The sequence below is a fragment of the Cydia pomonella genome, chromosome 1 (assembly GCF_033807575.1).
Source record: "Cydia pomonella isolate Wapato2018A chromosome 1, ilCydPomo1, whole genome shotgun sequence".
In the NCBI taxonomy this organism is placed as follows: Eukaryota; Metazoa; Arthropoda; class Insecta; order Lepidoptera; family Tortricidae; genus Cydia; species Cydia pomonella.
Genome location: NC_084703.1, coordinates 16,849,378 through 16,863,910, shown reverse-complemented (window position 1 = coordinate 16,863,910; position 14,533 = coordinate 16,849,378). Strand labels below are relative to the sequence as shown.

General features: G+C 36.8%; 1 protein-coding gene across 1 annotated transcript in view; it reads left to right on the top strand.

Annotated features, from left to right (window-relative positions):
• Nucleotides 1–4,972: 4,972 nt before the first annotated feature.
• The window catches only part of LOC133516958 (uncharacterized), a 110,924-nt gene continuing 101,363 nt past the window's right edge, over nt 4,973–14,533 (top strand). The window contains exon 1 of the mRNA XM_061850031.1: nt 4,973–5,864. Within this exon, the coding sequence (XP_061706015.1) occupies nt 5,384–5,864 (481 nt within the window). The 5' untranslated portion in view covers nt 4,973–5,383. The remainder of the gene's footprint in view (nt 5,865–14,533) is intronic.

The window sequence follows — 14,533 nt, the reverse complement described above, 5'->3', positions numbered from 1 at the left end:
AGGTGAAAACCGCATGAAAATCCGCCGTTCAGTACCTAGTTGAGTTTATCGCGATCATACGTATCTACATACATACAGACAGACAGACGCGGCGGGGTTCTTTGTTTTATAAGGTGTAGTGATGTTTCTTTTATACCGCAAACAAAGGTGACGCAGCCATACAACGCGATAACAAACCATCAAGTAAATCGTTCGCACTAGCACTAGCAGTCAAAGTCATAAAATAAGTAGTATGGTATTCATCAACTCTAAAAGCAACCTTTAACTGGATATCGTTGGACCTTGTCTTGCAACTAGGTTAATAAATAATGAGTTCTTTGTATCTTAGATTCAGACCAAGCTAAAGCTAACTCTGCAGCGATTTGATAGTTGAAGGCCGAGAAAATATGTAACACACTACACATGCTCTTTTATGGCTCTACAAATAAGGTCGTGTCTGATATTATTTAGGCCTTCTTTGTGTAACATTATTGCAGGTGACTGTACAAGTGCTATTTCAAACGTCAACTTCTATGAAATTATAACGTTTAAAATAACACTTGCATACTCTATGCTATCAAAATCGCTGCAGAGTTGTCTTGGTCTGACTAAGATTTTTATAACTTATTGTAGATTGTATATCAGTCGCAATCGCACGTTAAGGCCGTAGGTACCTACTTAGGTCACAAGTTCTGTCATAAAGGTTTTGACTGATAAAATATACATGTAAATTACCTTTTCATAAAAAAACTTTACCAAGATTTGAAAGCTTGTTTTATACTGATCAAAACGTAATATATTTAGTTTAAAATTTAGATCACCTCTTTATTTACTACTTGTTTCCTTTGGGATTATCGTTAGAAGCAAATACGCGGCTGGATTGTGAAAAATTGTACTTTATACAAGAGAGTAAAAATCAGTGTCACATTAATAAAATTGGTAAATCGTTTATTTGTATGAACCTCCTTTATTAGAACGTTATTTTATCACCAGCATTTAGTTTTCCGACAAGTCTGTACTTCAGCAATTGCCCTTAAAACTTAGGGTACTTTCAGTTACACGCTAAGTTTTGACTGCCATCCAATGAGTAGGTTTGGTAAAACACGTACGGTTGCAATTTTGGCTATCCAATACAAATTAATTATATTTTAAGAAAGATAAAAGATCCAGCTTTTGTTGTTTGTAAGATTTAACCATATAAACAGAAAAATAAATAAATGGGGATCAACTCGAACAGGTCGCGTATTTTTTGCATGTTTTTTTCTAAAAGTTTTTCGAATATTACATAGAATTATGCAAAACTGAAACCGAGACAGCAAATGACGTGAAATTATAATGTAAGTAATTCAGCATAAAATAAGCTTTCAACCCATATATTATATAAATAATAAGGGATCTGTACCTATAGCTTTTTTATCAGTCAAAACCTTTTTGACAGAACTTATGTCCTGACTATATACATATACACGTAGGTAATATTCTGCTGGTGTTTTTACATGCCTGTTCAACTTCAGCAACCATGGGTATCTCTCCGATGCAGTCACTTATTAGGCCGTGTATACATGTCCTTATAGGTTTGCCGTAGCTCGGAGATACTTATTCCATCAAACTATAGCGATAAAGGTCAGCGATGACCGCCGGTCGACCGGAGAAGCTACTAAGCTAGTGACCAATTGATCACACTATCGGCGTGTTCAACAATGCGCTAACGACATCAGTCCACGTTGGCCGTCTATTTCATTGCTGGCACACTTGCATAATAGCTCTTTGCACGTGCCACCTATTGTCTTCTGTTCTACTAATCGGCATGCCTGTATGTGGCGAGCAAGTAGATTGCAACCATTTTTTAACACGGAGGGCTGCAAAACCGGCACGAGTGAACGCACTCGACAGGTACAGGCATGCCAGAGGAGTTGTCGCCGTGTTGCACGTTTTTTTAACCAACACAATCGCGTGGTGCACGATATATTGCTATTGTGTTCGCTATCCTAGATATCTTTTCCCTATTTTCCCTTTCCATTCTGGTCATCCAATTTTTCCATTTCCATTTCCGTTGTCTTCCCATCTGTCCCCGCCGAGCACAAATGGGAAGGATCCATACCCATCTGTGGCCGGCGGGGACAGATAAGAATGAAACTATGATGAGGGCCGCAGTTCTAATCTAACCCAACCCACTGTTCTGGTAGCAGCTCGTTTCTGTGAGGGCCGCAGTTCTAACGTGACCTACCCCAGTTTTCTGGTAACAGTACGATTCTGTGAGGACAGCAGTTCTGGTAGCAGTTCGTTTCTGTGAGGGCCGCAGTTCTAATCTAGCTACTACTAGAGTTTTGCTTGGTACTTGCGTAGTTCTAAGCTAACCTAATCCACTCTTCTGCGTTTTGAATAATATGAATTTTGATGTTAGAAAAATCCAACTTTAGTCAACTTTATATACAGGTTTATATACGGCCAAAGAATACGGAATATATACGGAAAAAAAGGAAAACTGATTTTAGGTGAATCGAAATATTATTATAATGACTTTTATGCGAAATAGCGTTATGCCAATCGTGTTATGCCATGTGAAAATATGACAATCAACTTTATGTGAAAAGGTGCCTACCCTGACGGAATAACATAATATGAATTAGGTAACCTATTTGATTGACAAAAAATCGTAATCATGTGTTCCCAATCCTTGCTTCATGATCAGTCCAACACTATGGTTGTACTGTATGGACGGAATAATATTGAGTTCGCATTCGTATCCTATTTACATTTTCGTTCTGTATGCATGCAACATTCAACTCAATAGAATGCCGAAAATTGGGTCAATTTAACTCGTAACATTTGATTATAGTGTATAGGCATTGGAGATAGATTCAAACTTACAAACTCATGTCAATTTCATCCCATTTTTTACATCATTCGCCTGCGATTAGTAACATATCAATAATGGATTTTCATCATCATCATCATAAGTATTCTTCTTTTACTACGGAGTCGGGGGTTATATATAACGATAGTCCTAAGACTACAGGACAAAATGTCACCATCTTCGAAAAAAAACATCTGCAAAACAAAAAATGCAAAAAAACAGTGGTTCATCCATTGTGTGATTTATGGGTGGGTGACAAACAGTGTTGGGCGTAATCTAATCAATTACTTGTGTAATTTTAACTACAAATTGGATCACTTAAAGTTGAATTATTTGTAGTTGATTACATGTAGTTACAACTACTTGCAATTGAGTTTACTTTGTAATTTATAATCAAAATGACATTAATTTATGATCAAAATTACTCAATAACCTCTTAATAAACAAAGTTGAGCAAATTTGTACTTGTACTCTCTCAGTAAACAACACTAATAATATATTTTTTTAATTTTTTTTTCATAAATTTACTCAACCTCGTGCCATATAAATTTAAAAAAATGCTCGTGTGCCGCTTCATGGAACTACTCACCTGACAAAAACTCGTTTTTGCCCTAAAATTTTCATATTTTTTAAAAAGTTCCTTTGTACAAAATCTTGTAAAATTAACATTCTTTTTTATATGAAAAGTCAAACTTGATATGTTAAGATCACTAGTTAATTTTTTTAGGGTTCCGTAGTCAACTACCCTTATAGTTTCGCCATGTCCGTCTGTCTCTCTGTCCGAGGCTTTGCTCCGTGGTCGTTAGTACTAGAAAGTAGTACAATAAAATCAAAAAAATGTTTTTAGGGTACCTCTCCTACACGTAAAGTTTTTTTTTTTGCTTTAACCCTAAAGTGTGGGGTATCGTTGGAAAGGTCTTTCAAAACTAATAGGAGTATTCAACAAACATTTTTGATAAGTGTGTATATTCGGAGATAATCGCTCCGAAAGCAAAAAAAATGTGTGCAGCCCCCCATCACCACCCCCCCCCCCCTCTAACTTTTGAACCATAGGTCCAAAAATATGAAAAAAATCGTGGAAGTAGAACTTAAGAAAGACATTAAACGAAAACTATAGCGGACATGATCAGTATGGCTGTTTCCCCTTCATATTAAAAAGATGTACATCCACAGTTAAACGTTATTACGACATTAAATGGGTTGTTAAAGTTATTTGGCATTATTCATGTAAATAAGCTAAAATTTAAGATACAAATTTGCTTATTGTACTCATTCTATTTTTATTTAATATTTAATTTGTCTAAAACTGTTTCATTGGCTGGATGAGTAAAGCCGTTGACTATTGGCAGTTTTAGAACGAAAGAGTAAAAATTAAAAAGTAAGAGGCAATCCCGCTATTTTTTTATTAATATTCGTTTATTGCACTCATGTACGATGCATTATTAAAGTGGTGTTGGAGTAAACTTTGGCTGGCATCTAACGTTGTTAAATAAATAAATAATTAAAAGGCACGTATATTTATTTTATTTTAGTATATGGAAAACCAACAGCGCTATATATACTCGTATCTAGAACTTCCAATAGAATTACAGAGCCAATTACAGGTTCTCACTTATAGAAATACAATAAATTATAAAAAGTTTTTGCCCATCTTAACTTACACATACAAGTTCCTACAGCATAAGAACAGATCTATATATATATATATATATATATGATTCATTTTTACAAAAATAAATTTTAAAAAGAAAATAGTAGTTAGTAGAGTAGTAGTAGTAGTAGTATTTATAAAAAATAAACATGAATATTTTATATACGACATCCATCTTGGTCCAAATTTCATTCCCACACCCTCCATTACGCATGGTCCGACACGTACTTGGTCGGTTTTTTCACACTTGACCATACGTTTAAACATATACCAAAATTAAGTATTGTGGGTAAAAAAATATAATAACGGTTACTGAATATTCTTAAGACTCGGATTTCCCTTCGGTGTCCTATTTAAAATTACACTCCTCTATTTAAAAAAAGTATACTATTCGTTTCAAATATTTCTAGCTGAGATAAACGACAGTGATATTCCATTGGTATTCAAATTTCCGTTTTGATTACCTCAGCAGATACTCGAAAAAAGAGTTGTGATATCATCTTACTTTAATTTAGATACAAGGGATATTGTAGTAAAAGTAATTATATGTTTACATAACACGAGTATATAAATGGTGACCGCTAGCGTTTCATGTAAAAATCGTCGCCGGGTTCCATACAGTAAGTAGTGTGTGAGAGGCGGGCGAAAGCGATCGATAGAACGAGCGGCGCGGCGCTGCAGTCGGCGAACCGGCTGCCTGATGCCGTCGCGGTCGACTCGCTTGTGCTAAGCCAGGAGCCGAGCGCCCGAGCCGCGCCGAGCGAGCGCCGCGCGCCGTGCGTCGCGTCCGCTGCCGCCACCGCACCGTCGCGACTCGCCGCCGCGGCGACACTTCGCCAGCGCCACTCCGGCACTCCGGCGAGCACTCGCGTCGCGATTCGACGCGTGACGCGACCATGCGCGGCGATCGCGCCGCCCGCGACAACCGTCACAACAAGGATCACGACAACCTAAAATCGTCTCTCAAAAAAGGCAGTAAATCAAAAAAGCACAGAGTAGTTTTTGACGAGAGCGCGAATGAATTTTTCGAAGCGGATTACATTATTGTCGTACGCGATGAGTGCGGGTATTCAGATGAAGGCGAGAGCGAGGAGTGCTCCGGTTGTGGGGCGTGCGAGCAGCGCTACCAGGAGCCAGAGCCCGGGGCGCTCAGCCCGCCGGAAGGGTACAAGGATATGGGGCTGTTTAATAGGGACGGCACGCTGCGGGAGCAGGCGTGGTGGGAGACGGGCGACGTTCTGCTGGTGGGCGAGCGCTCGGGCACGGTGTTCACGCCGCAGCACCTGCAGCTACTGCGGCGGCTGCAGCGAGAGCGGATGCTGCGCTCCACCATCTGCGCGGACTGCGACGCACACGCCGCACTCCACCAGCCGCTCGGTGAGTCACCTCTATCTCAGCGAAGGACGAATGCCCGCAAGCCAGACGTCCTGCCTTCGCCCCTAAGATGTCACCGATTATACATACTTATTAACATGCATATTGAACTAGAACTCTACAAGTATTTCACTTCTCAGGAATGGCGATTCATGAGTTTCATGACATGACTCACTATGCTAGTGAAACCTTATACGAGTAATTGAGAAGCTATCATTGTCTAGCTAGTCCGCTCTTTATAAACGATGTATCTACTCGTAAGTATATAATCGTGTCGTTTAGTATTTCACTCGTAAATAGCAAGATGCATGACAGTTAAAAAGTATCTTAAGTCATTTAAAATTAGACCTGGCAAGGCGAGTGTTTATTGTTTTTCTGACCTTTGCTTTATATTTTTAGGCCTTTACAAATATCATTGTGTAACTAAAGCATATGCGAATTTATTGATTTGAATAATTCTCTTACACGCCATAGGTTTACCACTTAAATGAAATCGCGATTAAGTAACGTGAATATAGAGCATTATGTTTCTAAACTAAATAAACGGAATCTTTCGTCTTCGCAAGTTAGTCTTATTTTATATTGTTATTTTTTGAAGTTTATGGTTGATTGGACCTACCTTCGCAATTATTATTGACCAACAGTTTCTATGCCACATTGACCAACCAAGAAAACTAGAGTTAGACCAGCTAAGTTGGCAGCGATTTTGATAGCCCAGACTGTGCAAGTGTTATTTTAAACGTCAAACTTCAATGAAATTATGTTATGACGTCCGAATAACACTTGCACAGTCTGGGCTATGAAAATCGCTGCCAACTTAGCTTGGTCTAACTCTATTAGCTTTTCAAATAAATATTGCTATGAGTATATGCCTGAATTACTCGAGTGTTAGGATTATTTCAAGATTCATTTGCTCACTCCGTTAGGACTAACAAAAGATAAACTTTTAAATTCAGAAGCGCTTTCAGCGCAGAACGCTATTTAAAGCGTTGCACTATGATGGGGAAACAAAGAAAAATAGCTGTTTCTTTTCTAATAGCTACCTTCAGTGAAGTCTTGCGGATAAGCTGTTCGTTGTTAGGTATTACGAATTGGAATCTACATCATTAGACCGCTACGCACATAACAATATTCCCACGATGGATAATTAGAGATTTAGAGATGTTACTGAGTTATTCTTCTGCGATTTCGTTTTATTTTATATTTTATTATTGCTTAAAAAACGTTTGAGTTCACACCCGAGTTTTTTTCTTTTAGAGACTGTGTTGGTAAATGAAGTATTTTTTTATTTGTTATATCGCAGCAAGAGAAACACGCACACAGACATCTTTTACTGTTCATTTCTTGACATACTTACAGTCTGCTGACAGACAGATGACGGACAAATGGACCCTAAAAATATACGAACCATAAATGAAGTCTGTATTAAATTTGCCGTATGCTCGCCAACTTTGTCTTGCCTGTTCTATACTTAGTATTTTAGCTTTGCGACACAAATTAACAAGATACATCAAAAATTATGATGCATTTTTCTTGTTGCAATGACTTTTTTAGGTAGTGCCCCCGCCAAGATGAGCAACGAGTAGCGCAAGGGCACTACCAAGCTATATATTTTGACTAAGGTGTAGAGTTTGTGAAGTTAGGGCTTTTAGAGTTAGTAGAAGCTTGGCTCTACAAGAGATCTGATAACTTTTAGACGAACTTTATGGTTTCGTCTTAGCAACATTTTACATGAAAATGTTTTTGATGCGATTATTTATTTCGCAAACAGTAAGCATTTAGGGCATAGTACAGCAAAAGTATGTCTAATAACAATACAAATAAACGTACATAAGAATATTGGATTTTAAGGTCCAGGGCCGCCAGAGGCGATTCTACTATTAAATTAAATTAAATAATCATTTAATTCAGGCATAGCCCATATAAGTGTTAGTAACAGCCTTAAATAATATTGTTAAACTATGACTATTACAATTTCCTATAATCTACCATGCAACACGTATACTATGGCATTCCGACCAGGTCCTTTGACATTTATTATTACAATTTCACAATATTACAGTTTCAAACGCTATGCAGAGTTAGATTGATCCGACCTGTTATCTCTGAAGACTAGGTATAATTTTCCATTGAACCTGGCATGCCACTCAATTTGGGTCGTTGCATGTGTTTTATTAGTAGACTAGGACCTCTAGTACTGTGCATAATGCATAATAATTAGACCGCAGTTTGACGTCTGATCATTACAGTAGCATATTTCTAGGCTTCAAGAAACTCATGTTACCAGGGTGAAAAGTGATAGTTCGAAAAAAGAAACGGACTTGAGTAGTCAGTCAACTTTTTTAGTAGAAGTTAAACTGCGGTGGCGGGTGTACCTAAATAAAAACGAAAAAAAAATCTTACCATATTTTTGTACTTAATTGGTATTATTTAGTACCTCCATAAAAAAAAAAATACCTCACGGAACTTAAAGTTATCATCAAAAAACAGTACACCCGCCATTCTGACAGAATAGCGGGTGTACTTTATTACGCTTTGATCCCGCGATTATTGATAAATTCTATAATAACCAAATTTTTGTACCTTCATATTCAATTATAATATGAGCCAATTTATTTGTGGTTTCCAAGTTTTACTCATTTTACATTTTGCTTGCTTTTACACTTTTGCAGGCGCTATAATATTAAACCTTATCGATTTCATTTATAAGAAAAAACGCTACGGTACAATTATTAATATTACGCCAGGAATTAGTAACTTTCACGTTTAATCTGATCAGTTCAAATAACTCAGAAAATTATGTCCGAAGGCAAGTCAAACAATTCCTTCTAAAGAAAAACCATGTTCTGAAATGTACGTTTTTCATTAATTATTGGTGATTAATAAAATTTACCCGCATATTATGCGTGTTTGTCGGTATATTAGTGTGATGAATATACTTCTTTGAAGGATATCGATGCTGTTCTTTTTTGAAATAAAAAAAAATACTAAGTACAACTAGTGGCTCCGTGAGCTGTACACCTTACGAGAAGATCGATAAGCTTAAAACATGTAAAGCCAACAAGAAATATTTACTTCGTCAAGCCAATCAATGAAAAACGAACATTTCAGAACATGTTTTTTTTAGAAGGAATTCTTTGACATGGCGCCTGGCCCTTTTTAAGACAATTTCTGAGTTATTTGAACTGATCAGAGTAAACGTAAAAGGTACTAATTCCTGGCGTAATAAAAATAATTGTACCCTTAGCGTTTTTTGTGACGTACTGTTTTTTGGTGATAACTTTAAGTACCGTGAGGTACATTTTTTTAATGGAGGTACCAAATATTACAATTTACGTACAAAAATATGCTAAACTTTTTTATTTTTTATTTAGGTACACCCGCCATTCTCGCTCTCACAAACTGCGGTCTAATAATTATGCATATGACACAGCTAGAAATCCTGGTCTATAGCAGTTATTGCTTTCCATAGGCTGGAAATTTGTCAGTAAGTATTGGCATTTTGAGAGAGGGAAGTGTCAGTTGAGGACTCAGGTTTAAGACATTGAATTAAGCATACCTATATGTATATAAATTTTTAGCTGCAGCCCGCGACTTCGCTCGCTGCATTACCACGACGAATAGCCAAAGTTATAATTGTAAACAAACTTGTATGTGTAATAATTGAACATGTTTTTTAAACTTGTGCTTATAGATCTTATTACAAACCGCATATGAAAGAAACAGGTCCGTCTGACTCATCAACGTGTTATGAAAACAGCTTAATACAGTAACTTGAGATGTCCAGTTGTGTGCTCTGAGCAGTGGGCAGTCCGAGTTTGCATGCATTGAAATGACATCTACAATACTAAAATGTCTAAAATATAACCATTAACATCGGCCAATGACTTTATAAGTTTCCATATCTTTAAGTTTCATACAAAGTCGTCCGCAGCGTCCGTTCTGTATATGTTCGCGATAAACTCAAAATCCGCACATTGATATGTGCAACCCCTGTGAAGCTGGCTTTATTTTTGAGTATAATTACAGTGAGACACCTCATTCGGTTCTCGTATGTTTCTTTTATCCTAATGAATGTTTTAATTATACGGAATTTTGACTCTTAGAGACTATACATCTCTAAGGATAATTTGATAAAAGTCATTTAGTTCTGACATTTAGAGATATTTACACCTCTAAATAATTTTAGAATTTATTTTTGTTTCTATTAGTATCTCCTTGGATTTCACGGGCCTATAAATCCCTGTCTTTTGATAGGCTTGCGTGGGGATATAGATCCAACACGTAGATGCCTCTTGGAGAGATTTAATGTCATGTAGAATTAGTATTTTATTGTATCTCCTTGGATTTCACGGGCCTATAAATCCCGGTCTTTTGATAGGCTTGCGTGGGGATATAGATCCAACACGTAGAGGCCTCTTGGAGAGCTTTAATGTCATGTAGAACGCCTGCTGGACCCCGTTCACGAGCGCAACAATAGACACCCATGAACCGGTCGCAACAGGCATTGGGACTATTGTAGTAAAGTGAACAGTATAACGGTCTATGGATTGAAGTTTGGGAGGACAATGAGACTGGGTTATTGCAAAAACGTCCGGACACCTGCCATAACAATGTTTTCACTAGTTATCGAGGCAGGCGGTGACTCGCCGCCCACTAGATGGGCCCCTGAAAATGCCGTCGTGAAGACGACCAGGAGCAACACCGGTGTGAGCGGCTCAGGGGTGTCGAGAGGTGTACGCCGCTTTCTACCCACCAGGGGCTGATAACAGCCACTGTGCCAACTCGCGTCTTATGCAAGTTTTCACTTCCACCCCTGGAGCATTTAGCTCTAACGACTCCTCTCTGGACGGCCAATGAAGGCAAGCCAGAGCTGAGAGTCCTGCGGGTCCCCTTGGGGTCCACTCCGACCGACGAAGACACGCCGGAGACGGAGACCCTGACCGACTCTCGGGAGTACTCGGGTCCGTGGGGTCGTTACTCCCCAACAGCTCGCCACAAGCTGCCCTGCGGTTGAATTAGTATTATTATTATTTTAGTAATTTATTGTAATTCGACATTTAGAGACTTTATACATCTCTAAGTAATAATAATAATTCACTTAAGTACTTTTTCTTTAAAAAATAATACTTTAAGTAGTTTGCATTAATATTTTCAATGAATTGTATTTTATACTTAATTGTTGATGTGCTTGTTTTTGCTTGTATGTAAATTCCATGTTGACGTGTAAAAGTGCCCTTGTGGCCTATTTGCTGAATAAATGTTGAAGTTGAAGTTGAAGCTGGGACGGGTCGCTAGCATTAGATTATGATTTTGTAACTGTGAATCACTTTCCTTATCTGATTGAGATGAAATTGGTATTAGATCGACAATTCTGATATAAGTAATATAATTCTGTAATGCTGTAATGCTAAAAGTCGGAAGGTAACTAAACGGGTTATTCCCACTAGTTACCGCCAAGTTGTTACCAGTGGTAACTACTGGGAATTTTTTTCCCAGTAGTTACCAACAAAATTTGGTTGGCGTTCAATACTAATAAAAACAGTATAAATATAGAGTACTTTAATGAATAATTAATTTAAAGTATAATTAATTATAAGTTAATTAGTTACTCGTTTAATTATAAGTCGATTACTGTTTCAGTAAACTGCCTTAAAAGTAATAAAAAAAATCGGTCTTGGACTGATTTGTTTGTTCATTCGTATAATTTTGACGTTATTTATTGAAAGTGAGTTTATTGTCGATGGCGCTTACGCCATTATCAACGATACTCCTATATAAATACAACGCTGCGCTACGCAGTATGGTGTAAGCGCCTTTGACACAGGATCGATGTTTCATAGGTAACGTCACAACTAATTCAATTTACAATGAACAAGATAAATGATCTCATGCTTTCGAGGTTGATGGCAAAAAGGTAAACAAAAAACATATAATGTAATAATGAATATAATGTAAAGCAGAAAATGATAAATAAAGGAGAATATAATGTAATAATTCTTAATAAAACAAAATCACACATTTATTATACGTAAAAAACAATTAAAAAAAATAACAAACAATATTGATTGAATTGCTATCGGCGCGTAAGATAGGATTGCTATTGTCATCGCGCGAGCGCGGGCGGACCGGACTATCGCGCAGACCAGCGTAACGTGACCGAGACATTGATAAAGAGAGCGTGCCAGAGATACGCGTTTATACTGGTTGACCTGAGCGGTCAACACGTCTGCCGAGCTCGCCCAGTAGTTGGTGATAAGATAACAGTCCTACAACATGCATTACGTGTTAACTTTTAGTCACTACACAGTCTATCCTAATCCTACGCGCCGATAGATTTCAATCAATGGTGTTAAAATCTTATTTTATTTATTTATTTTTACGTATAATAAATATTTTAATTTTGTTATAACTAATTAACTTATAATTAATTATACTTTTAATTAATTATTATTAAAGCACTCTATATTTATACTGTTTTTATTAGTATTGGACGCCAACCCAATTTTGGTGGTAACTACTGGGAAAAAATCCTACCTTTTATCAGTGGTTTGGTGGCACCTACTGGGATCTTTTTCCCAGTAGTTACCAGTGGTAAAAGCTGGGAAAAAAAATCCCAGTAGTTATCACTGGTAACAACTTGGTGGTAACTAGTGGGAATAATCCAAACAATCGAACAAAACGTAAACACATGAGGTTTAGACAGACGTGCTTGACACGGGGTACAGTATGCCATAAAAGCATGCATAACATCCAGCAACCTGTGACATGGATTTGACATTACTCAGATATTATACTTACATATTATAATAGCCCACTGCATATCCGATAGCAAATTGGATGTAATCAGGTTGAGATTTTTCTAATTCTCTCCTATGTCTTTGTTATATCTTTGCTATTTGAATGATAAATTATGTATCTATAGAATTAAACCGTCGTACAGGTCGGATCTGCTGACTAGGCAACCGGCTCTGTTTGAAGGATAGGTAAATTTTATCTAAGGAACCTTTTAAAATTGTTGTAAACCGGTTACTCACATATTATTTTTATTTTATTTATAGGAATACTTACAGCTAGTTAGAGTAACAAAATAGGTTTCGAAATAAATACAGTAAGCCAATTACAAGTTTCCACAGGTAAAAATTGCGTAAAGTACATGACGTGCGAAACGGTCAAATTAATAATAACTATTATGCTTATAATTATGTGAGGCTGAGTTTAAACATGGAACGAGAAGAACAAAAGAGAAAGAAATTCATGATGTTTGCAAAGCTGATTAAAGGACCTAGCAGCTCTTAAAAGAAATGAGATTTTCCTATAATTAGTATGAACGAGGGGAATTTGGAACGTTCGTTTGGTGCGAGAGGATAAGCGTGAGGGGCTGAGAGCCATAAGTTCGCTAGCACATGGTTCTGAGCAATTTTCGTAATATAAATTTCATCAGATATATTCCGCCGGATGTAAAGAGGTAGCAGGTGGAGTTTGGCACCATGCTGTGTGCAACTTTGATTTGGAATTTATATCTCAGAAAGCGAATTAACTTTTTTGGATACTTTAAATTTTTGAAATAAAGGTGTCATAAGTGTCATAACAAGGGTTCCAAACCTGAGACGCGTATTCTAGATGGCTCCTTACAAATGTAATCGACAGTTTTAATTTATTTTAATGTTCTTACACGATATTATGATAATACCAAGTACCTTTAAAGCTTCGTTGACTATTGAATCAACGGTCCGATCAAAGATCAACTTATTATCCATTACGACACCCAAGTCCCTTATTTCACTACACTTGAAAATAACCTAATTTTTTAACAAATAGAATTAAATACATTACGCTTACGAATAACGAAGATGGCAAAGCATTTGGACACATTTTTAACTGGTTCATTATTGGCACACTATCGATCTAGTCTAAGGAAGGAACTTTTAATACAGTTGCGAAAAAATAAGAAAAACAACAAGTACTTTTTTATGCATGTACTATAAGACAGAAACAATTGTAAATATAAAATATTTTACTATTATTACCCAAGTATCGTTATTTACGATTATTTGTGTATCGTATATTTAAATTGTATGAAAAAATATCGAATGTTGCCTTTGGAAACTTAAAACATCATTGCGGCGAGAAAAAACGATGCTTTGACAGGCGTTTCGGCAGCTATTCCATTCCATTCAGACAACTTATTAAGAACGGTTTTTCAATATTCAATATTAAAAAATAAACGTGCTATGATGATGAAGAGGTAAGTAATAATATATGAAATATGCTCAAGTTTATTATTTTTACATTAACAGTAGGTTTTTATGTTGATTACGACTTTTAAAGGAAACTAACATTAACACTCATCAATAAGTAGTCTTGAATTGGAACACGTGGAAAAGTAAAAAGCACTAGTTCGCGAAATCCAACTTTCCGCACGCTAAACAGCTACGTAAAATAGCACTTTTTGAGCAACTGTATTAAAAACATATTTATTCGTATTACTGGGAATTGCACATCGTCGTTGGGAGTAGTGTTTTGTATCAGATAATTATTAGAAAAACATGCTGGCATGTATATTTAGACACAATTTCAATATGATAAATCTGATAATCGGGCCGGAGTCAGGTCATGCTTAGTGTAGGGTTCCGTTGTTACCATTCTGTCAGAATACGCTAATCGGCCGG